Consider the following 25872-nt stretch of genomic DNA (forward strand, 5'->3'; position numbering starts at 1 on the left):
CGATGTGAGTAAGACTTTTAAGCAAGTCAACATTCACAAGGCCGCTGGGCCAGACGGATTACCAGGGCGTGTACTCCGAGCATGTGCTGACCAACTGGCAAGTGTCTTCACTGACATTTTCAACATGTCCCTGACCGAGTCTGTAATACCAACATGTTTCAAGCAGACCACCATAGTCCCCGTGCCCAAGAACTCTAAGATAACCTGCCTAAATGACTACCGACCCGTGGCACTGACGTCTGTAGCCATGAAGTGCTTTGAAAGACTGGTCATGGCTCACATCAACAGCATAATCCCAGAAACCCTAGACCCACTCCAATTTGCATACCGCCCCAACAGATCCACAGATGATGCAATCTCTATCGCACTCCACACTGCCCTTTCCCACCTGGACAAGAGGAACACCTACGTGAGAATGCTATTCATTGACTACAGCTCAGCATTCAACACCATAGTGCCCTCTAAGCTCATCACTAAGCTAAGGATCCTGGGACTAAACACCTCCCTCTGCAACTGGATCCTGGACTTCCTGACGGGCCGCCCCAGGTGGTAAGGGTAGGTAACAACACATCTGCCACACTGATCCTCAACACGGGGGCCCCTCAGGGGTGCGTGCTCAGTCCCCTCCTGTACTCTCTGTTCACCCATGACTGCATGGCCAGGCACGACTCCAACACCATCATTAAGTTTGCCGACGACACAACAGTGGTAGGCCTGATCACCGACAACGATGAGACAGCCTATAGGGAGGAGGTCAGAGATCTGGCCGTGTGGTGCCAGGACAACAACCTCTCCCTCAACGTGACCAAGACAAAGGAGATGATTGTGGACTACAGGAAAAAAAAGAGGACTGAGCACGCCCCCATTCTCATCGACGGGGCTGTAGTGGAACAGGTTGAGAGCTTCAAGTTCCTTGGTGTCCACATCACCAACGAACTATCATGGTCCAAGCACACCAAGACAGTCGTGAAGAGGGCACGACAAAGCCTATTCCCCCTCAGGAGACTAAAAAGATTTGGCATGGGTCCTCAGATCCTCAAAAAATTCTACAGCTGCACCATCGAGAGCATCCTGACTGGTTGCATCACCGCCTGGTATGGCAACTGCTTGGCCTCTGACCGCAAGGCACTACAGAGGGTAGTGCGTACGGCCCAGTACATCACTGGGGCAAAGCTCCCTGCCATCCAAGACCTCTATACCAGGCGGTGTCAGAGGAAGGCCCTCAAAATTGTCAAAGACTCCAGCCACCCTAGTCATAGACTGTTCTCTCTGCTACCGCACGGCAAGCGGTACCGGAGTGCCAAGTCTAGGTCCAAAAGACTTCTCAACAGCTTCTACCCACAAGCCATAAGACTCCTGAACAGCTAATCATGGCTACCCGGACTATTTGCACTGCCCCCCCACCCCATCCTTTTACGCTGCTGCTACTCTGTTAAGTATTTATGCATAGTCACTTTAACTCTACCCACATGTACATATTACCTCAACTACCTCAACTAGCCGGTGCCCCCGCACATTGACTCTGCACCGTTACCCCCTGTATATATAGCCTCCCTACTGTCACTTTATTTTACTTCTGCTCTTTGTTTTTCTCAACACTTTTTTTTTTTTTGTTGTTGTTTTATTCTTACTTTTTTTGTTTAAAATAAACGCACTGTTGGTTAAGGGCTGTAAGTAAGCATTTCACTGTAATGTCTGCACTTGTTGTATTCGGCGCATGTGACCAATAAAATTTGATTTGATTTGAAAAACACACAATCAAGTATACATGAAAATGGCTAAAAAGCAACACATTTGAAGTTTTCGAATGGCCTAGTCAATGTCCAGACCTAATACCAATTGAGATGTTGTGGCAGGACTTGAAACGAGCAGTTCATGCTTGAAACCCACAAATGTCGCTGAGTTAAAGCAGTTCTGCATGGAAGAGTGGTCCAAAATTGTTCCACAGCAATGTGAGAGACAGATCAACAACAACAGGAAGCGTTTGGTTGGAGTCATTGCAGCTAAAGGTGGCACAACCAGTTATTGAGTGTATTACTTTTTCACACAGGGGCATAAGGTGTTGCATAACTTTGTTTATGAAATAAATTAAATAAGTATGTAATTGTTGTGTTATTTATTCACTCAGGTTCCCCTTATCTAATATTAGGTTTTGGTTGAAGATATAACATTTAGTATCACAAATATGCAGAAGTAGAGAAAATTAGAAAGGGGGCAAATACTTTTTCACGGCACTGTATGACATACACTGAGTGCACAAAACATTAAGAACACCTTCCTAATATTGAGTTGCACCCACTTTTGCTCTCAGAAAGAGCATACATTTGTCGATGCATACAAGGTGTCGAAAGTGTTCCACAGGGATGCTGGCCCATGTTGACTCCAATCACCCTCTGAATGGCACACATACACAATCCATCTCAATTGTCTCAAGAAAATTCCTTCTTTAACCTGTCTCTTCCCCTTCATCTACACTGATTGAAGTGGATTTAACAGGTGACATCAATAAGGGATCATAGCTTTCACCTGGATTCACCTGGTCAGTATATGTCATGGACACTGTAGGAAAAATAATTAAGAAGAAAGACGAAAATCAAGGTGAACATTTCATGAGAATAGTAAAGTGGTGATCGTTTTGGACCCACCTTGTACTCTGAGTTTGGTCTTGCCCAGAGCGGTGCCAGCAGGGTTCTGGGCCACACACATATATGTTCCTGAGTCTGCCACAGCAGCCTTGGAGATCTGCAGCCCACCGTTAGGCAGCACGGTGAAGCCACCTCCTAGTGGGACAGGGAGAGAAGCAGGGTTTGCAACAATATAAAACAGACAAGGACAAACTAGGACACAGACAGGCAGACAGACAGGCAGACAGACCGGTGGTGGGGATGTTGATGCCCTCTTTCTGCCAGGTGATGGTGGGGCGAGGGGAGCCGGTAGCTCTGCAGGGGAGGGTGATGGGGTTGTTAACGATCACATCCATAGTGGAGGGGTGGACCTGGATCACTGGCACCTCTGGAGAGAGAGAGAATGAAAGAGAGGGGGAATGAAAGAGGAACCATAGCTGAATGTCAGAAAAAATAAATACATCACTAAAAAGGCTCGGCGGACTTGGTGACATCATGTCCGTACCCTGTACAGTGAGCTGGACATGGCGATGGGCGGAGCCTGCAGCGTTCTTGGCCACACAGGAATAACGACCAGAGTGACTCAGCTCAGAAGACGTGATCTCTACTGGACCTAGAGTGGACACACATCACACGGACCACAAATAGAAGAATTTAACTATAACACAGTGGTCATAAAATCCCTTAGTGTGGGCACTGTATTGTAGTGAATTCGAGGGGTAGTCCAACCGGGACTTAAACCCTGGTCAAAACCTGACAGATAAATTGCCACGTCTGCATCACAAATGGCAGCCTATGGGTCCTGGTCAAAATAGTGCACTATATAAGAAATATGGTGCCATTTGGGACACATCCTACCTCTATAGAGCACTACAGAACCCAGCACCCAGTAGTATTAACAGTCTAACCTGAGGACATGATGTTATAACCCTTCCCCTCCTTGGGACACCAAGCAGTAATATCTCTAATAATTAACAGTCTAACCTGAGGACAGGATGTTATAACCCTTCCCCTCCTTGGGACACCAAGCAGTAATATCTCTAATAATTAACAGTCTAACCTGAGGACATGATGTTATAACCCTTCCCCTCCTTGGGACACCAAGCAGTAATATCTCTAATAATTAACAGTCTAACCTGAGGACAGGATGTTATAACCCTTCCCCTCCTTGGGGAGTTTCATCCCATCTTTACTCCAGTGCAGTATGGGCTCTGGGACTCCTGACGCAGTACAGCCAATCACCAGCGGGGAGAGCCTGGTCACTACTAGCTCTGTGGCTTCATCCACTATGGAGGGAGGAACTGCAGAGGAAGAGACACTGCTTTTACCAAACTGGACTTCAATGCTATTGAGGATGTCCATTTAGCAAGTCTGGTTGAAAATACACAAAAGGAATCAATCTGAACCGTTGAAATCGACTGACTCCACTGTCATTAAAACGACATTCAAGCCAACATTGAAATAACATTAAACTCTTAAGGATCGGACCCTTTTTTAAAATTTTTGCCTAAAATGACATACCGAAATCTTACTGCCTGTAGCTCAAGGAAACACTTTGAAGTTTGTGGAAATGTGAAATTAATGTAGGAGAATATAGCACATTAGTTCTGGTAAAAGATAATACAAACAAAAAAACATGCGTTTTCAATTTATTTTTTTGTTCCATCATCTTTGAAATGTAAGAGAAAGGCCACAATATCATATTGCAGTTCAGGCGCAATATAGATTTTGGCCACTAGATGGCAGCAGTGTGTGTGTGCAAAGTTTCCGATTGATCCAGTGAAGCATTGCAATACAGGACTATTTTGTATGAAGTCTGCCCAAATGTGCCGAATTGGTCAATTGATACATTATTGAGTACATAACTATAGAGAACATACAAAAATGATATGGTAATACAAAATGTAAGTTTACACACTCCCAGGAATGTCATTAGCTGGATCATTAGCTTATACAGAGAGGTTGAGGGTAGAGGAAGTTCAGGAGTAAAAACAAACAAAATAGAATTATTGTAAAATTTACTGTGTCCATAAAATGTATATAGTATGTATAAGCTGGAAGTAGAGGCCTAAGCATTGTTGTTCACTAGTTTACTCCAATTAGGGGAGGGGTGGTGGGGTTGGAAAGTAATAAAGGAAAATACATTTTTTTAAAAGGATATGCATATATGTATTTGTATATGTATGTGTATATGTATATATATATTTGCGGGGGGGGGAAATATGGGGGATTGGAAGTGATGCAGACAATTACATTGATGGAAGTTACAATCTATCTGCAATATTAAAGCTGATCTACCTCCTAACAAAAAATAATTAATAATAATAATTTTTAAAAACGGGGAAAAAACTTTTAAAAAACTTTCACACATCTAGATGGTCGGGCGGGGTCGGTGTGGAGCCAGAGACAGCAGGGGTTCAAACTGTAGAACACAGTTCCTACATTTGAATATAAAAATTGATTTTATCAAACAAAACTATGCTACATTTTATCTATGGGACCCTTAGGATGACAAATCAGAGCAAGATTACTGAATGTAAGTACATTATTTACCTTCAGAGGTGAATGTATCAAACCAGTTGCCGTGATACGTTTTTTGTTGTTGTGCACTCTCCTCAAACAATAGCATGGTATGTTTTACGATTATAATGGCGCCGGAGAAGATGGCTGCCGTTTTACAGCCCTCTAACCAATTGTACTATTATGTGTGTTTTTCCGCGTTATTTGTAATTTATTTTGTACATAATGTTTCTGCCATCGTCTCTTATAACCAAAAAGAGCTTCTGGATATCAGGACAGCGATTTCTCACCTCCTATTGGACGAAGATTTTTTCTTCAACGAGGCTGCCACAAAGGATATCCTACAGACACCCGACAAGGCCCAAATCCCTGTCATTCGCATGAGGAAGAGACAGAGATATCGTGGACGTAGGTCGGGGTGCCTTGTAAGTATCCGACGGCGAGCGAGTAAACTGCCACTCCCATCAATCCTATTAGCCAATCTTCAATCATTTGAGAATAAATTGGATGACCTAAGATTACGGTTATCCTACCAACGGGACATTAAAAACTGTAATATCTTATGTTTCACCGAGTCGTGGCTGAACGACGACATGGACAACATACAGCTAGCGGGCTACATACAGCTAACATACGCTACATCGGCAGGATAGAACGGCTGACTCTGGTAAGACAAGGTGTGGCGGTCTGTGTATATTTGTAAACAACAGCTGGTGCACAAAATCAAATACTAAGGAAGTCTTGAGGTTTTGCACGCCTGAGGTAGAGTATCTTATGATAAGCTGTAGACCACACTATTTACCAAGAGAGTTTTCATCTATATTTTTCATAGCTGTCTATTTACCACCACAAACCAATGCTGGCATTAAGATTGCACTGAATGAGCTGTATAAGGCCATAAGTCAACAGGAAAACGCTCATCCAGAGGCAGCGGTCCTAGTGGCCGGGGACTTTAATGCAGGGAAACTTAAATCCGTTCTACCTAATTTCTACCAGCATGTTAAATGTGCAACCAGAGGAAAAAAAACTCTAGACCACCTTTACTCCACACACAGAGACGCATACAAAGCTCTCCCTCGCCCTCCATTTGGCAAATCTGACCATAACTCTATCCTCCTGATTCCTGCTTATAAGCAAAAACTAAAGCCGGAAGCACCAGTGACTCGGTTAATGAAAAAGTGGTCAGATGACGCAGATGCTAAGCTACAGGACTGTTTTGCTAGCACAGACTGGAACATGTTCCGGGATTCTTCAGATAGCATTGAGGAGTACACCACATCAGTCACTGGCTTCATCAATAAGTGCATCGATGATGTCGTCCCCACAGTGACCGTACGTACATACCCCAACCAGAAGCCATGGATTACAGGAAACATCCGCACTGAGCTAAAGGGTAGAGCTGCCGCTTTCAAGGAGCGGGACTCTAACCCGGATGCTTATAAGAAATCCCGCTATGCCCTCCGACAAACCATCAAACAGGCAAAGAGTCAATACAGGACTAAGATTGAATCGTACTACACCGGCTCTGATGCTCGTCGGATGTGGCAGGGCTTGAAAACTATTACAGACTACAAAGGGAAGCACAGCCGCGAGCTGCCCAGTGACACAAGACTTCCAGACAAGCTAAACCACTTCTATGCTCGCTTCGAGGCAAGCAACACTGAAGCATGCATGAGAGCACCAGCTGTTCCGGATGACTATGTGATCACGCTCTCCGTAGCTGATGTGAGTAAGACTTTTAAGCAGGTCAACGTTCACAAGGCCGCAGGGCCAGACGGATTACCAGGATGTGTACTCCGAGCATGTGCTGACCAACTGGCAAGTGTCTTCACTGACATTTTCAACATGTCCCTGACGGAGTCTGTAATACCAATATGTTTCAAGCAGACCACCATAGTCCCCGTGCCCAAGGACTCTAAGATAACCTGCCTAAATGACTACCGACACGTAGCACTGACGTCTGTAGCCATGAATTGCTTTGAAAGGCTGGTCATGGCTCACATCAACACCATTATCCCAGAAACCCTAGACCCACTGCAATTTGCATACTGCCCCAACAGATCCACAGATGATGCAATCTCTATTGCACTCCACACTGCCCTTTCCCACCTGGACAAGAGGAACACCTACGTGAGAATGCTATTCATTGACTACAGCTCAGCATTCAACACCATAGTGCCCTCAAAGCTCATCACTAAGCTAAGGATCCTGGGACTAAACACCTCCCTCTGCAACTGGATCCTGGACTTCCTGACGGGCCGCCCCCAGGTGGTAAGGGTAGGTAACAACACATCTGCCACACTGATCCTCAACACGGGGGCCCCTCAGGGTGCGTGCTCAGTCCCCCTCCTGTACTCCCTGTTCACCCATGACTGCATGGCCAGGCATGACTCCAACACCATCATTAAGTTTGCCGACGACACAACAGTGGTAGGCCTGATCACCGACAACGATGAGACAGCCTATAGGGAGGAGGTCAGAGACCTGGCCGTGTGGTGCCAGGATAACAACCTCTCCCTCAACGTGACCAAGACAAAGGAGATGATTGTGGACTACAGGAAAAAAAAGAGGGCTGAGCACTGTTCTCTCTGCTACTGCACGGCAAGCGGTACCGGAGTGCCAAGTCTAGGTCCAAAAGACTTCTCAACAGCTTCTACCCCCAAGCCATAAGACTCCTGAACAGCTAATCATGGCTACCCAGACTATTTGCACTGCCCCCCCCACCCCATCTTTTTACGCTGCTGCTACTCTGTTAATTATTTATGCATAGTCACTTTAACTCTACCCACATATTACTTCAACTACCTCAATTAGCCGGTGCCCTCGCACATTGACTGCACCGGTACCCCCCTGTATATATAGCCTCCCTACTGTTATTTTATTTTACTTCTGCTTTTTTTTTCTCAACACTTTTTTGTTGTTTTATTCTACTTTTTTATTAAAAATAAATGCACTGTTCGTTAAGGGCTGTAAGTAAGCATTTCACTGTAACGTCTGCACCTGTTGTATTCGGCGCATGTGGCCAATAAAATTTGATTTGATTTGATTTTCACTGTAATAGCTACTGTAAATTGGACGGTGCAGTTAGATTAACAAGAATGTAAGCTTTCTGCCCATATAAGACATGTCTATGTCCTGGAAAGTTACTTACAACAGTCATGCTAATCAAATTAGCACATGTTAGCTCAACAGTCCCGTAATACGGGACACCGATCCTGTAGAGGTTAAATAACATCATGCTGTGTTCAGGTGTTCTCTTACTGTAACTACTCACCATGGACAGTGAGCTGTATGGCTCTGGCATCCTCCCCCGCCTCGTTAGACACCACACACTCATACTCAGCTGTGTCCTCCACCGTGGGCGCTATGACCACCAGAGAACCTGACGACAGTAACCTGGTGACCACAGAGAGGGAACGGAAGCTTTAGACCATGTTTTGGGGTTCTGAGAACTTCCTGTCAATCCAACAACTGATCTCAGAGTATTATGAAATGGGAGCAACAAGAGGTAAGAAACAGAGAGAGGAAAAAAACCTGTTTCAACCTGTACATATTCTGGTTGTGGTCTGTGTTGAGTGTTCGACCGTTCTTGGTCCAGCTGACCGTGGGCTTGGGGATGCCCGTGGCCTCGCAGGAAAGGGTAGTCTGAACGTTCACGGTCACGGTTATGTTGGTGGGACCACGGGCGATAGAGGGGGGAACTAGAACACAATGGATTGGCGTAAAATTCAATAATTAAATGTGTGTGTTAGTTTGTTGTGTGTGTGTGTGTGCGCGTGTGTGTGAGGCTGAGCCCTCTTCTCACCGTAGACCTGCAGGTCAACTCTCTTGCGCTGTGTCCCAGCCTGGTTGGTGGCCATACACAGGTACCGTCCTGTATCAGTCACTTGGGCTGAGTGGACGTGGAGAGAGCCATCCTCAGCAAACCTGTACCTGTGTAGGACGGGTGTGTGGACACACATTTAGGATAATGTCTCATTGTAAATATCATATCAAAGTCCTAAACCTTGCATTTTTGCCAAGTATCCTCAATGTTGAGTGTCTGACACAAATCCTGCTTATAACATACCTGTATATTATAAACAGAGTAGTTTGGATACTGGACGCTGATTGGCTAAAACAGCATTCATCATGTAATATAGCATGTCATGACATCATCAGTGTGCGACGTGGTCTGACCTGGGGTTGGTTCCTGCCAGTATGGCTCCATGTTTCCTCCAGGTGACGCGGGGGGCAGGCACTCCACTCACGATACACTCCAACACCAAAGGCTGGTCTATGTGGACTGCTACGGTCTGAGGACCCTCCGCTATGGTGGGAGCAACTGGAGAGACACACACAGAGAACTTAGGTCCCACTACTATTCTTTAAAGGCTCTCAGCACAGGACCAGCCATATTCAATAAGATAATGATGTCATTGTGTCTGACTCTCTGCGAGTGTATTTCATGTATTTCTCTGAGTTCTGTACCATTAACAGCCAGGTTGAACTGTCGTGTGGTCTTGCCAGCGATGTTGCTGGCTACACAGGTGTACTGAGCTCCATCCCCCAGCTCAGCCATATTGATCTGGAGGTAACGCGCGCTGGACAGTACACGCACACGAGGGGAGGCCTAGGGAGAGAGGGGAGGGTCATCAGGCCTGTGTCAAAAAGTAATCTACACAAGCACACACACATGCATACACACAGAGGACAGGTGTTTTATTTACCTGGAGTGGCTTGCCGTCTTTGAGCCAAGTGAGTATTGGGGGAGGGACGGCGTCTGACTTGCACTCCAGAGTCACCTGTCTGTTCTGCAGCACTGACACATTCTGTGGTGTGCTCTCCCCAGCGATGTTAGGGGGAACTGGGAAGGTATCATCACAACAAAACAGTTAGAACATGAAATAACATGTTACATTAAAAAGCAACAACTCATTATTAGGTCCAATAGTATCCCCTGGTCAGGTCACATACACGTTAAAACTACATTACCCACCATGCACGCGGACCAGGAACTCTTTATCGTCGTCTCCTGCAGGACTGTTAGCCAGACAGGTGTACCTCCCTGTGTCCTCCACCTGGGGGAAATAAGATTAAATTGATATTGAAACAAAAAAGAGAGCTCTTTCCTACAATCTGATCACAACCTTCACATTTTACACCCTCAAACCTCACTACTCCTAAACAGTCCCTTCTGGGGGTTTTAGGTCCATCCCTGTCCCTCCCTCTCACCTGTGGGGAGGAGATCCTGAGCACCTCCCCTCCTCGGAGGACGCGCAGGCCGTCTGTCTGGGGGAGCGGCCGTCCGTCCTTCATCCAGGTGAGGGTGGGGGCGGGGATACCTGTGGCTTCACACAGCAGCTCCAGAACATGGTTCACTACCACAGACACCTCCGCTGCCACGCCCGAACCGTTGATACGAGGTGGGTCTGAGAGAGACATTTTACATTTTAGTCGTTTAGCAGACGCTCTCTCACACACACACACACACAGGGGCAGAGAGAGCTGGGTGTTACCTGACGACAGACAGGCAGGCAGGCAGACACACAGACGTGTGTGTGTGTGTGTGTGTGTGTGTGTGTGTGTGTGTGTGTGTGTGTGTGTGTGTGTGTGTGTGTGTGAGGGCTGGGTGTTACCTGACGAAGGCTATTGGAGCCAAAACATTTATGTGGGTGCAGTATATACTGAGTGGGGTTTTCTTTCTTTCTTAGTGACAGACAGGAAGACAGACAGACACACACACACACACACACACACGCACAGACAGACACTCAGACAGACAGACAGACAAACACACAGACATACATATATACCGTACATACATACAGACATACATACACGCATACATGTGGTCCCACTTACCCAGTACTTTGAGGTGGAAGTGTCGGCTGGCTTGGCCGGCGGTGTTTCCAGCCACACAGGTGTAGCGTCCCGTATCCTCCACCCTGGCCTGGATGATCTGTACCGTGGTGCCCAGATTGAGCAGCTTGACATGGGGTCCAGGGACCAGGGCCTCCCCATCTCTCAGCCAGGACATGGAGGGGCTTGGAGTTCCGTCAGCTATACATAGCAGGGAGGCCAGGTTCCCTCTCACCACTGTCACGTCCTCCCTACTGCCCGCCCCGTCCAGGCTGGGAGGAACTGCAAGGGGGGATGACGTCACAGTGTTTATCTAACTCATCTAACAGCTGGGCCCCACGACAAAGTCATATATTGCAAAAGCAGGACAATATTGGGTTAGTGAGGGTTTTGGAGTTGGGGGGGGGGTAGGGTCTATTGTGATATTTTGTATACTATTATTAATGTATTGTGTTGAACTCACCGTGAACCTGTAGGTTGTAGTGCCTGTTGTCCACACCAGCCCTGTTGGACGCCACACAGGTAAAGGTGCCGCCATCTGACACTTGAGCCCTCGCAATCCTGACAGAGGCAGAATTGAACAACACATTAATCCTGACAGAGAGGCAGAATGGAACATCACATTAATCCTGACAGAGAGGCAGAATAGAACAACACATTAATCCTGACAGAGTCAGAATGGAACAACACATTAATCCTGACAGAGTCAGAATGGAATAAAACAGTAGCCCTTTCCTGCAGTCAAATGACCTAGTGGCCTCATAGGTGGAAACAGCCACCCTTTGCCTTGATGACAGCTTTGCACACTCTTGGCATTCTCTCAACCAGCTTCACTTGGAATGCTTTTCCAACAGTCTTGAAGGAGTTACCACATATGCTGAGCACTTGTTGGCTGCTTTTCCTTCACTCTGCGGTACGACTCATCCCAAACCATCTCAATTGGGTTGAGGTCGGGGGATTGTGGAGGCCAGGTCATCTGATGCACTCCATTTATTTGGGCTGCAATTTCTGAGGCTGGTAACTCTAATGAACTTATCCTCTGCAGCAGACACTGGGTCTTCCATTCCTATGGCGGTCCTCATGATAGCCAGTTTCATCATAGCACTTAATGGTTTTTGCGACTGCACTTGAAGAAACTTTCAAAGTTCTTGACATTTTCCGTATTGACTGACCTTCATGTCTTAAAGTAATGATGGACTGTCATTTCTCTTTGCTTACTTGAGCTGTTCTTGACATAATATGGACTTGGTCTTTTACCAAATAGGGCTATCTTCTGTATGCCACCCCTACCTTGTCACAACACAACTGATTGGCTCAAATGCATTAAAAAGGAAAGAAATTCCACAAATTAAACTTTTAAGAAGGCACACTTGTTAATTGAAATTCATTCCAGGTGACTACCTCATGAAGCTGGTTGAGAGAATGCCAAGAGTGTGCAAAGCTGTCATCAAGGCAAAGGGTGGCTATTTGAAGAATCACAAATATAAAACATATTTTGATTTGTTTAACACTTTTTTGGTTACTACATGATTCCATATGTGTTATTTCATAGTTTTGATGTCTTCACTATTATTCTACAATGTAAAAAATAGTAAAAATAAAGAAAAACCCTTGAATGAGTAGGTGTGTCCAAACTTTTGACTGGTATTGCATATACAATGTAATATTGGGATGCAAACTCTAAACGTAATACATTTCAACTCTATATCTGACATGGTACAGGTGTCTTATTTTTTAAAAGCCCATAACCATGTGTGTGAGGTGTATACTTTTGTTTCAAAGTAGATTGAAGACTACCCAGAAACACTCTGTGTGACCCTGCTTTAGCCCACTACAGTAAAAGGTCAATCTATTGTGTGACATACAGTACAACTCATTTCAAACAGTATATAAAGCAATATTCACGTAACAATTTTAAACACATTTCTCTTGCCTTTATATCTGTACATTGAAAGTATTCCATATAGAATCCGATATATAACCCCTGACCCCAGACCTACCTGAGCACCTGTCCAGCAGAGAGCAGGCGTATCTGTGAGGAGACAGGGAGAGGCAGGCCGTTCTTCAGCCAGTTGAGCTGAGGTGGAGGGGAGCCCACGGCAACACACTCTATGTTGATGGAGCTGTCTAGAACGGTGGTCAACTCCACAGCCGTATCACGGTTCCCCTCGATCACAGGAGGCACTATGGACAAACACACACACAACGAAAGAGGACAGAAGATAGAGAGAGGGAGAGACATTTAAAACTCTTCATTCATAAAGTAGGGAATACATGTATGGAAGAGAGAGGCTGAGAGAGAATTAAACTCACCATAGACATTGAGGTTGAATATCCGATCCTCTTCTCCAGCCTTGTTGGTGGCTACACAGGTGTACTTCCCACTGTCAGAGGTGTGAGCTCCAGACACAGTCAGTGTGCTGCCATCTGGACTGATCCTGGATAGAATGAGGACGCAATTAAACCATTAATATAAATATATAGAAACATCAGAAACCCCATAGACGTCCTCCCAGTTTCTTTCTGTCCGGGTCCTATCAATCTCAGAGTAGTTCCACCTTTTCCTTTGATAGGCTAGGTCAAATATTAGCCATTTTGCTTACACCTATCCAGTCCTCTCAGATCTACATAAGTGCCTAGGAGCTAGGATATAGGGGTTAGGGGCTAGGAGCTAGGGCCTAGGAGCTAGGGCCTAGGGGCAGGGGGTTGATGTGTACCTGAGTCCCCTGGATCCTGCCTTGAGGGCCTTGCCGTGTTTCAGCCACTGGATGGAGGGGGGCGGGGTACCCTGAGAGTGACACACCAGCTGAACGCTGTCATTCAGCAGCACCCCCACCTCACTGGGCATCTCCGAATCTGAGATGCTGGGAGGGACTGAGAGAGAGCACAGCCAATCAGATCAGGGACTAATACATAGCTCAGCTAATCAGAGCAGAGCCAATCAGATTATTGGTCATTCAGAACAAACTAGTATATATATATATATATACACACTACCATTCAAAAGTTTGGGTCACTTAGAAATTTCCTTGTTTTTGAAAGAAAAGCAATTATTTTGTCCAATAAAATAACATAAAATTGATCAGAAATACAGTGTAGACATTGTTAATGTTGTAAATGGCTATTGTAGCTGGAAACGGCTGATTTTTTATGGAATATCTACATAGGAGTTGGACCGCAGAGTGAAGGAAAAGCAGCCAACAAGTGCTCAGCATATGTGGGAACTCCTTCAAGACTGTTGGAAAAGCATTCCAGGTGAAGCTGGTTGAGAGAATGCCAAGTGTGCAAAGCAATCATCAAGGCAAAGGGTGGCTATTTGAAGAATCTAAAATATATTTTGATTTAACACTTTTTTGGTTACTACATGATTCCATATGTGTTATTTCATAGTTTTGATGTCTTCACTATTATTCTACAATGTAGAAAATAGTAAAAATAAAGAAAAACCCTTGAATGAGTAGGTGTGTCCAAACTTTTGACTGGTAGTGTATGTGTGTGTATATATATATATATTACCATTCAAAAGTTTGGGGTCACTTAGAAATGTCCTTGTTTTTGAAAGAAAAGCAAATTTTTTGTCCATTAAAATAACATCAAATTGATCGGAAATACAGTGTAGACATTGTAAATGTTGTAAATGGCTATTGTAGCTGGAAACGGCAGATTTTTTATGGAATATCTACATAGGCGTACAGAGACCCATTATCAGCAACCATCAGTCGTGTTCCAATGGAACGTTGTGTTTGCTAATCCAAGTTTATCATTTTAAAAGGCTAATTGATCATTAGAAAACCCTTTTGCAATTATGTTAGCACAGCTGAAAACTGTTGTGCTGATTAAAGAAGCAATAAAACTGGCCTTCTTGAGACTAGTTGAGTATCTGGAGCATCAGCAATTGTGGGTTCGATTACAGGCTCAAAATGGCCAGAAACAAAGAACTTTCTTCTGAAACACCTCAGTCTATTCTTGTTCTAAGAAATGAAGGCTATTTCATGCAAGAAATTGCCAAGAAACTGAAGATCTCGTACAACGCTGTGTACTACTCCCTTCACAGAACAGCAAACTGGCTCTAACCAGAACAGAAAGAGGAGTGGGAGGCCCCAGTGCACAACTGAGCAAGAGGACAAATCCATTAGAGTGTCTAGTTTGAGAAACAGACGCCTCACAGGTCCTCACCTGGCAGCTTTAAATAGTACCCGCAAAACAGGGATGCTAACCCTGTCCGGGATGCTAACCTTTTAGGCAGAGTTGCAAAGAAAAAACCATATCTCAGACAAGCCAATAAAAATAAAAGATTAAGATGGGCAGTCTGAAATATGGCTTTTTCACATGGAATAGCCTTCATTTCTCAGAACAAGAATAGACTGACGAGTTTCAGAAGAAAGTTATTTGTTTCTGGCCATTTTGAGCCTGTAATCGAACCCACAATTGCTGATGCTCCAGATACTCAACTAGTCTCAAGAAGGCCAGTTTTATTGCTTCTTTAATCAGCACAACAGTTTTCAGCTGTGCTAACATAATTGCAAAAGGGTTTTCTAATGATCAATTAGCCTTTTAAAATGATAAACTTGGATTAGCAAACACAACGTGCCATTGGACCACAACTGATGGTTGCTGATAATGGGTCTCTGTACGCCTATGTAGATATTCCGTAAAAAATCTGACGTTTCCAGCTACAATAGCCATTTACAACATTAACAATGTCTACACTTTATTTCCGATCAATTTGATGTTATTTTAATGGACAAAAAAATTGCTTTTCTTTCAAAAACAAGGACATTTCTAAGTGACCCCAAACTTTTGAACGGTAATATATATATATATATACACATATATACATATATACATATATACACATACGCACACACACAGTACCAGTCAAAAGTTTGGACACACCTACTCATTCAAGGGTTTTGCTTTATTTTTACTATTTTCTACATTGTACAATAATAGTGAAGACATCAAAACTATGAAAGAACACATATGGAATCATGTAGTAACCAAAAAAATATATTTTAGATTTTAGATTCTTCAAATAGCCACCCTTTGCCTTGATGATGGCTTTGCACACTTGGCATTCTCTCAACCAGCTTCACCTGGAATGCTTTTCCAACAGTCTTGAAGGAGTTCCCACATATGCTGAGCACTTGTTGGCTGCTTTTCCTTCACTCTGCGGTCCAACTCATCCCAAACCATCTCAATTGGGTTGAAGTCGGGGGATTGTGGAGGCCAGGTCATCTGATGGACCACCCCATCACCCCAGGTGGTGTGATGGTGTGGGGGTGCTTTGCTGGTGATACTGTCTGTGATTTATTTAGAACTCAAGGCACACTTAACCAGCAAAGCACTCTGCAGCGATACGCCATCCCATCTGGTTTGCGCTTAGTGGGACTATCATTTGTTTTTCAACAGGACAATGACCCAACACACCTCCAGGCTGTGTAAGGGCTATTTGACCAAGAAGGAGAGTATTGGAGTGCTGCATCAGATGACCTGGCCTCCACAATCACCCGACCTCAACTCAATTGAGATGGTTTGGGATGAGTTGGACCGCAGAGTGAAGGAAAAGCAGCCAACAAGTGCTCAGCATATGTGGGAACTCCTTCAAGACTATTGGAAAAGCATTCCTCATGAAGCTGGTTGAGAGAATGTCAAGAGTGTGCAAAACTGTCATCAAGGCAAAGGGTGGCTACTTTGAAGAATCTCAAATATAAAATATATTTTGATTTGTTTAACACTTTTTTGGTTACTACATGATTCCATATCTGTTATTTCATAGTTTTGATGTCTTCACTATTTTTCTACAATGTAGAAAATAGTAAAAATAAAGAAAAACCCTTGAATGAGTAGGTGTGTCCAAACTTTTGACTGGTACTGTATATATTCTGTCTAGGTTAAATTCACTTATACTGAACATTGAATATTTTTATGGAGATATCAGAGTAACTTGAAGGGTAACCTTGATGATAAAGTACATTTACCTTGTATGGTGAGGTGGTAACTCTTGCGAGCCTTGCCCTCCACGTTGGCAGCCACACAGGTGTAGGTGCCAGAGTCGGAGAGCTGGGAGCGGGCGATCTGCAGCTTACTGCCTCCAGACAGGATGTGCAGCTCCAGAGACTCTGAGTTCTCTGAGAAAAGAATACTGCCACTTTACTACTTTCCAGTCAATCTTGGGAGGACAATGGAAGTTTGAGATAAAATGAATAACACAATAATAAGTTATATGACGGGTGCTGCTCACCTATGGTCCGACCGTTCTTGAGCCAGGTGAGGCTGGGAGGGGGGATGCCTGTGGCGTCACAGGCGAAGGTGACAGGGTTACTGATGGTCTCCACTATATTCTCCTCCGCTGGACCGTCTATACTGGGGGGCACTGGGGATGAAGGGACAGAGATTTACAGTCAGGTCACTTTGACTAAAAGACTCAGATCTGTCTCTCTTCTCCATCTACTCATTTGTATGCTCAGTGATGAGAATGAGATATGTGAGTGTTTCAAGTCTGTGTTTCTAGAATATGATCTTACCGTAGATGTTGAGGTGGAAGTTCTTGTCCACCTGTCCGGCCACGTTGGTGGCCTTGCAGACGTACTGGCCAGTGTCAGACACCTAGGAACACAGAGGACGGACAGGGGATGGATTAGTATAACGACTTTCAACTACTGTCTGTTAACTAGTGCTGTTTAACTTAACTTGGCAAAATAGAGATGAGGTCATGAAGAGGACATAAGCTAACCCCATCGCATCGCATCGCATCGCATCCCTTCCCCTAACCCCACCCCTATCGAGGGGTTCAGACGTCCACCTCTGTGTCTCTCACCTCTGCCCCCTTCAGCTCCAGCATCTGTCCCTCTGCCAGGATGCGGAGGTTGGCAGACTCTGTCACCATCCGACCGTTCTTGTACCAGGTGATGGTGGGAGGGGGAACAGCGTTGGACTCACACTCCAGAGTCACTGAGTTGCCCACACGCACACTCACCACCACAGGAGAGTCCCCACTGCTGTCTTTGATACTGGGAGGGACTGGGGGAGAGGCAGGGGTGAGGCAGGGGTGAGAGCAATGTTTTTGTAATAGAGTGGACAGGAGCAGTATATGGAAGACAGGGGAAGGAAGGAGGATATGTGAAAGAGACACAAGGGGTCAATGAGAAGTCCAGTAGTGTATGTAGTGTTGCCTGTCCTGTCCTGTCCTGCTGCAGGTACTGACCAAACACAGTGAGGTAGAGGAGCTTCCTGGCCTCTCCAGCGGGGTTCATGGCTACACAGCTGTACTTCCCCCCGTCAGACATCTTAGCCCTCAGAATCTGCAGGGTGCGTCCACCTGGAGAGAGAGAGGAAGGGATTGGGGAGAGAGAGAGAGAGAGGAAGGGATTGGGGAGAGAGAGAGAGAGGAAGGGATTGGGGAGAGAGAGAGAGAGAGAGAGAGAGAGAGAGAGAGAGAGAGAGAGAGAGAGAGAGAGAGAGAGAGAGAAAACAGAAAAAAGAGAGATAAGCAGAGATTAGGATACAACGTGTGCCGGATCCATCACAATTCAACATCAATTTGTATGTGTGTGTGTGTGTGTGTGTGTGTGTGCCAGATATGCTTGACCAAGTGCACAAGAAAGGCACTACCAACTTTATATTTGCATATCCTGTCCATTATTACTATGCATACTACCTCTTATTTTGCTTCTTTTACTTGTTATTTTTTACTTCATTCTTTGTATTGTTATTATTAGCTAGGTTTCCATCCAAATTGTCCAGATATCCGTGTCCTTTAAAATGTTTGAATCTTTCTCGACTGTAATTTGGTATTCATTAGGATCCCCATTAGCTGTTGCGAAAGCGATGTGATTTGTAATGTGATTTGTGGATTCAAATAAAGTATTTAAAGTATTTAAAATGTGTGTGCGTGTTACCTGGCATGATGAGTGCGTTGGTGTTGGCCTGTACAGGCCCCCTGTCTTTGACCCAGCTCAGAGAGGGAGGGGGGAACCCGGTAGCCTCACAAGTCAGAGACACAAAGTTATTCACCACCACCGTCACGTTCACTGGGCTAGCTCCCACTATGGTGGGGGGGACTGGAGGAGAGAGAAAAAACAGACAAACTAGTTATCAATATACAGTGGGGGAAAAAATTATTTAGTCAGCCACCAATTGTCATTTTCATCATAGGTACACGTCAACTATGACAGACAAATTGAGAAGAAAAAATCCAGAAAATCACATTGTAGGATTTTTTATGAATTTATTAGCAAATTATGGTGGAAAATAAGTATTCCACCATAAGTAAGGATTTTCCACCATAAGTAAGGATTTCTGTCTCTCACAGACCTGTAACTTCTTCTTTAAGAGGCTCCTCTGTCCTCCACTCGTTACCTGTATTAATGGCACCTGTTTGAACTTGTTATCAGTATAAAAGACACCTGTCCACAACCTCAAACAGTCACACTCCAAACTCCACTATGGCCAAGACCAAAGAGCTGTCAAAGGACACCAGAAACAAAATTGTAGACCTGCACCAGGCTGGGAAGACTGAATCCGCAATAGGTAAGCAGCTTGGTTTGAAGAAATCAACTGTGGGAGCAATTATTAGGAAATGGAAGACATACAAGACCACTGATAATCTCCCTCGATCTGGGGCTCCACGCAAGATCTCACCCCGTGGGGTCAAAATGATCACAAGAACGGTGAGAAAAAATCCCAGAACCACACGGGGGGACCTAGTGAATGACCTGCAGAGAGCTGGGACCAAAGTAACAAAGCCTACCATCAGTAACACACTACGCCGCCAGGGACTCAAATCCTGCAGTGCCAGACGTGTCCCCCTGCTTAAGCCAGTACATGTCCAGGCCCGTCTGAAGTTTGCTAGAGTGCATTTGGATGATCCAGAAGAGGTTTGGGAATGTCATATGGTCAGAATATAACTTTTTGGTAAAAACTCAACTCGTCGTGTTTGGAGGACAAAGAATGCTGAGTTGCATCCAAAGAACACCATACCTACTGTGAAGCATGGGGGTGGAAACATCATGCTTTGGGGGTGTTTTTCTGCAAAGGGACCAGGACGACTGATCCGTGTAAAGGAAAGAATGAATGGGGCCATGTATCGTGAGATTTTGAGTGAAAACCTCCTTCCATCAGCAAGGGCATTGAAGATGAAACGTGGCTGGGTCTTTCAGCATGACAATGATCCCAAACACACCGCCCGGGCAACGAAGGAGTGGCTTCGTAAGAAGCATTTCAAGGTCCTGGAGTGGCCTAGCCAGTCTCCAGATCTCAACCCCATAGAAAATCTTTGGAGGGAGTTGAAAGTCTGTGTTGCCTTAGCGACAGCCCCAAAACATCACTGCTCTAGAGGAGATCTGCATGGAGGAATGGGCCAAAATACCAGCAACAGCGTGTGAAAACCTTGTGAAGACTTACAGAAAACGTTTGACCTGTGTCATTGCCAACAAAGGGTATATAACAAAGTATTGAGAAACTTTTGTTATTGACCAAATACTTATTTTCCACCATAGTTTGCAAATAAATTCATTAAAAATCCTACAATGTGATTTTCTCCAAAAAAAATTCTCATTTTGTCTGTCATAGTTGACGTGTACCTATGATGAAAATTACAGGCCTCTCTCATCTTTTTAAGTGGGAGAACTTGCACAATTGGTGGCTGACTAAATACTTTTTTTCCCCCACTGTATCAATCCCTCCCTCCATCCATCAACCCCACCACCCACCCATCCATCCATCCCTCCATCCCTCCATCCATCCACCCATCCCTCCCTCCCTCCATCCATCAACCCCCCCCCCCCCCCCACCCATCCATCCATATTAAAGAAGATACCAGACAAAGATGAGGCTTGTAAACACAGATTAATACTCAATAATAGCTCTGTTCTGACTCACCATGGACGTTGAGGTTGAAGGATTTCTCTGCGCTTCCCGCCAGGTTGTCAGCCACACACACATAGCGGCCCGTGTCTGTCACCTGGGCATTCACCACCTGAGGAAGAGGCAGACAGCTCGCTGACGTTACTGTACGTAAGGCCTGAGCCTTCAGTCTCTCACCTTTGAGCTTCCTCCCCTCATATAATCCCCAGCCTTTCCAACTCTATAGCACCTCTTTCGCTTTTCAATCAATAAATCAATCCATCAATCCATCAATCAATCATCAATCAAGCCATCAATCAAAATAATTTTACTAAGCCCTTTTTACAGCATAGTCCAGTCACCTGCAGGGAGCGTCCATTGGACAGCAGTCTGTGGGGTCCGTCAGGGCTTATTGGCTGGCTGTCCTTCAGCCAGGTGATCTTAGGGGTGGGGCTTCCGTCCACCTGACACTCCAACACTGTGGTCTTATTGACCTGGATCACCACCTCCTCAGGTAGGTCACGGTCCGCCCCGCGGATATAAGGGGGCACTGGGATGCAGACACACACAGTCAGTTTGCACTTCCATTGTACCTGTGATACCAAATAGTATTTTAAATTATTTGACATATATTTTTTTACACAGGTCGGCTCAGTTTAGATGAGTGTGTCTCTTGAAAAATAGATTTGTATCTTAACGAGACTAACCTGCTTAAATAAAGTGTTTTCCCCTCTACACACAACCCAGGTCAGCTCAGTTTATATGGGTGGTGTTTTCCCCTCTACACACAACCCAGGTCAGCTCAATTTAGATGGGTGGTGTTTTCCCCTCTACTCACAACCCAGGTCAGCTCAGTTTAGATGGGTGGTGTTTTCCCCTTTAATCACGACCCAGGTCAGCTCAGTTTAGATGGGTGGTGTTTTCCCCTCTACACACGACCCAAGTCAGCTCAGTTTAGATGGGTGGTGTTTTCCCCTCTACACACAACCCAGGTCAGCTCAATTTAGATGGGTGGTGTTTTCCCCTTTACTCACGACCCAGGTCAGCTCAGTATAGATGGGTGGTGTTTTCCCCTTTACTCACGACCCAGGTCAGCTCAGTTTAGATGGGTGGTGTTTTCCCCTTTACTCACGACCCAGGTCAGCTCAGTTTAGATGGGTGGTGTTTTCCCCTCTACACACGACCCAGGTCAGCTCAGTTTAGATGGGTGCTGTTTTCCCCTCTACTCACGCAGAACTCTGACGTCATACTGGATGGAGTCCTCTCCCGCCTCGTTCACCGCCACACACGTATACCTCCCAGAATCCTCAGCCTGAGCCCTGGGGATCTGCAGCACTCGCCCACCTGGAGAGGTACTCACAATCAGAGTCACACACACACACACACAACCGCGCACGCAAGCACAGACGCGCATGCACTGGCAAGCAAGCACACACACACACATACAGTGCCATGAAAAAGTATTTGCCCCCTTTCTGATTTTCTCTATTTTTGCATATTTTTGATACTGAATGTTATCAGATCTTCAACCAAAATCTAATGTTAGATAAAGGGAACCTGAGTTTACAAATAACAAAAAAAAAAGTATACTTATTTTATTTATTTAATTAACAAAGTTATGCAACACCCAATGCCCCTGTGCGAAAAAGTAATTGCCCCCTTACACTCAATAACTGGTTGTGCCACCTTTAGCTGCAATGACTGCAACCAAACGCTTCCTGTAGTTGTTGATCAGTCTCTCACGTTGCTGTGGAGGAATTTTGGCTCAAAAACACACAATCAAGTTTACATGAAAATGGCTAAAAAGCAACAAATTTGAAGTTTTGGAATGGCCGAAGTCCAGACCTAATCCCAACTGAGATGTTGTGGCAGAACTTCAAACGAGCAGTTTATGCTTGAAACCCACAAATGTCGCTGAGTTAAAGCAGTTCTGTATGGAAGAGTGGGAAAACATTTTTCCACATGTGAGAGACTGATCAACAACTGCAGGAAGTGTTTGGTTGGAGTCATTGCAGCTAAAGATGGCACAATCAGTTATTGAGTGTAAGGGGGCAATTACTTTTTCACACAGGGGCATGTGGTGTTATATAACATTGTTTATGAAATAAATTAAATAAGTATGTAATTGTTGTGTTATTTGTTCACTCAGGTTCCCTTTATCAAATATTAGATTTTGGTTGAAGATCTGATAGTATCAAAAATATGTAAAAGTAGAGAAAATTAAGAAGGGGCAAATACTTTTTCACAGCACTGTAGGTTCTCTCCTCACCAGGCATGATGAGCACATTTTCATTGGAGGCCATTGGGCGTCCATCTTTGTACCAGGTGAGTGTGGGCGGGGGAACAGCGTTGGTCTCACAGTACAGAGAGATAGGGTTGTTTAGCACCACATCCTTAACATCACCCCCTCTGCCTGGTGTCGAGGTGGTATCTCCCACCCCCCCGGGACGCTGGAAACTAGGGGGGACTGAAGAGGAGAGAGTTAGGGTTATCTTTATGACAGCTACTACAGTCAGTGTTTAGGTTCTGATTAAATACTGTCTGCTACCACTAGAGGACAGCATCTGTTCAGACTTACAGCTTCTGATTAAATACTGTCTGCTTGAAAAAGAAAAGGAAAGCTGCAATAATTTAATATCCTAATAACCAACGTTTTGACAGACAAGCTGTCTTCATCAGGGTATAATGACAAACACTGCGGGTCACTAGTTTATATAGTGTCAAAGGACACACGCAGGTGTCTGTAATCATAGCTGTGTGTGGCCTAATAGCATTGGTTAATTCACAGATAAACAGAACATACAAAAAACATGGATAGCATACGATCATAGATACAAACATTTACAATGAATAGCAAAATCACAATAATCACAAGAATGGCTTCAAATCAAAGTCTACGTTGAGACCGAAGGGAGCAAGGGTCTTTAAATTAAAGATCCAGGCAGCCTCTCGTTTTAACAATAAGTTGTCGAGGTCACCCCCTCTCCTAGGGAGGGTGACATGTTCGATGCCGATATAACGTAGGGACAAAATCGAGTGGTTCGCTTCCAAAAAGTGGGCAGCGACTGGGTATGTCGAGTTAAATACGGTCTGCTACCACTAAAGGACAGCCTCTGTTCAGACTTACAGCTTCTGATGAAATACTGTCTGCTACCACTAGAGGACAGCCTCTGCTAAGACTTACAGCTTCTGATTAAATAATGTCTGCTACCACCAGAGGGCAGTCTCTGCCAGGGGTTGGAACCGGTTCAGAACCGAAAACTTGAAAATAAGTGATCTATACTGTTCCGGAACAGAACCGTTATTTTAAAAGCATGGGAACTGGTTAATAAAGTTATTTTACGTTCCGGGAATTGTTTTCCTGTCCCACAAAAAATACAACAAAGCGCCTATGCAGAGCCCTCCCTCTGTCAATCAGAAACTTCTTCCAGTGTCTGCCTGCCAATTAAAAATATTTGCCAGTGTGTGGGTAGGCTACCTCCCCCTCTGAAGCATAGCTGTTGCCTACTGACGGTACAAGCGTGATTCAGAAGATAGGGAGAGAGATTTTTTATTAGAGAAGAATGGATTAACTTTTTCCAATGCTAGTTAGGGATACTATAGTTATCACATTTCACATTGGATTTATTAATTACAAAATGGTAAGACGTGTTTTTAATTCTGGTGCCGCTCTGCACACACAAGCTTGTTAGCTAGCCAGCTAGCTAGCTCTGGTCCAAGGTTATGGTCCCTGAAACTCAAAGACATTCAAAGTTCCTCCAAAGAAGCCGCTCCTCCGTAAGTATAATTCTGTGGGCCTAATTCAGATAATGCCCAGCGCTGCAAGCCAAGCCTCCTCCTCCACCCTTTCTCAACACACTGAGCTATAGCGTGCCCGCTCCATAGCAAGCTGCTCTATCTGCACTGCATGATTGGTGAGGTAATTTAATGTTGAGCTAAATGTTTGAACCGGTTCAGAGCTTTATTTTGCTGGTCAGAACAGTGGAACAGAATGGAAAAAATTATGGTTCTGTTCAGAATGAAATGATTGGAAAATAATTTTTGTTCCAACCCCTGGTCTCTACTAAGACGTACAGCTTCTGATGAAATACTGTCTGCTACCACTAGTGGTCAGCCTCTGCTAAGACTAAAGCCCAAATCAAACGAAAAGCGTTTACCAATACTGGTAAAGTGAGTGGATATATTGCCAAAAAATTGACTGTTTGTGCATTGTTACGTCTGGAATTGTGACATGTATAGTTTAAAAGTGTCTATTTAGTGTTAAGTTTAGCTGCCAGTGCCAATAATACATATTTGAGAACAATAACTTTTTGCCTACCTTTGTTTATTTTGAGCACAGGCATATAGCCTAGGCAGGCTACGGCTGGGAAACTCGAGGAACTCCGTTCAAGAGAGAATACTGTTATGTAGCAAGAATGAGACTAGTCAAATTCTTTATAAACTGCTAGGGTGTACTAGCTACAACTCTCCTCAAGTTCATGAGCCAACATAACAGGAGGCAGGTACGGTGGCTCCCATAGGACATATAATATTATTATTATTATTATATAAGGTGAGTCAAAAGGAACACACAACAATAATTCACAAGAGCTACATAGCGAACTTAACAAATACAACTGTTTATATGGATTCTCATGACAATTAAGTTGTGAATTGACGCTCTCTACTCTCGCACGCAAATTTTCACGCCGTTGAAGGTGTCTCTCTGTGTGGTTTCGGCTTTATAGGTTCTGATTAAATACTGTCTACTACCACTAGAGGGCAGCCTCTGCTAAGACTTAGCAGTAGAGTCCTGCAGAGGGGCTACAGAGCAAAAGCAACGGGAACCCAGTTCACCTTGTATATTTACATCAAAGTCCTTCTCGTCCTCCCCGGCGATGTTGGTTGCTACGCAGGTGTAGCGTCCAGTGTCAGACACCTGAGCATGTTTGATCCTGACGATACGACCGTTGGCTGTAATAGTCACATGATCATCTACCCTCAGCACCTGGGGAAAGGAGGAATATCAGGGTTGGTTGTAGAAAGATGTGTGGGCATTGTG

At 44.7% G+C, this 25872-nt stretch overlaps 1 protein-coding gene across 1 annotated transcript in view; it reads right to left on the minus strand.

Annotated features, from left to right (window-relative positions):
- The window catches only part of hmcn1 (hemicentin 1), a 213524-nt gene that overhangs the window by 35700 nt on the left and 151952 nt on the right, over positions 1–25872 (minus strand). Inside the window, exons 52-79 of the mRNA XM_041838786.2 lie at positions 25668–25818; positions 23101–23298; positions 22062–22175; positions 21194–21381; positions 20868–20964; positions 18887–19048; positions 18193–18306; positions 17806–18008; positions 17513–17594; positions 17230–17361; positions 16967–17116; positions 13703–13859; positions 13299–13423; positions 12986–13169; positions 11449–11546; positions 10989–11267; positions 10359–10555; positions 10123–10204; positions 9854–9990; positions 9615–9756; positions 9324–9468; positions 8950–9077; positions 8689–8845; positions 8419–8540; positions 3761–3925; positions 3130–3237; positions 2875–3012; positions 2646–2780 (exon numbers count right to left, since the gene is read on the minus strand). Of these exons, the coding sequence (XP_041694720.2) occupies positions 2646–2780; positions 2875–3012; positions 3130–3237; positions 3761–3925; positions 8419–8540; positions 8689–8845; positions 8950–9077; positions 9324–9468; positions 9615–9756; positions 9854–9990; positions 10123–10204; positions 10359–10555; positions 10989–11267; positions 11449–11546; positions 12986–13169; positions 13299–13423; positions 13703–13859; positions 16967–17116; positions 17230–17361; positions 17513–17594; positions 17806–18008; positions 18193–18306; positions 18887–19048; positions 20868–20964; positions 21194–21381; positions 22062–22175; positions 23101–23298; positions 25668–25818 (4090 nt within the window). The remainder of the gene's footprint in view (positions 1–2645; positions 2781–2874; positions 3013–3129; positions 3238–3760; positions 3926–8418; positions 8541–8688; positions 8846–8949; positions 9078–9323; positions 9469–9614; positions 9757–9853; positions 9991–10122; positions 10205–10358; positions 10556–10988; positions 11268–11448; positions 11547–12985; positions 13170–13298; positions 13424–13702; positions 13860–16966; positions 17117–17229; positions 17362–17512; positions 17595–17805; positions 18009–18192; positions 18307–18886; positions 19049–20867; positions 20965–21193; positions 21382–22061; positions 22176–23100; positions 23299–25667; positions 25819–25872) is intronic.

The sequence above is a fragment of the Coregonus clupeaformis genome, chromosome 20 (assembly GCF_020615455.1).
Source record: "Coregonus clupeaformis isolate EN_2021a chromosome 20, ASM2061545v1, whole genome shotgun sequence".
Classification (NCBI taxonomy): domain Eukaryota; kingdom Metazoa; phylum Chordata; class Actinopteri; order Salmoniformes; family Salmonidae; genus Coregonus; species Coregonus clupeaformis.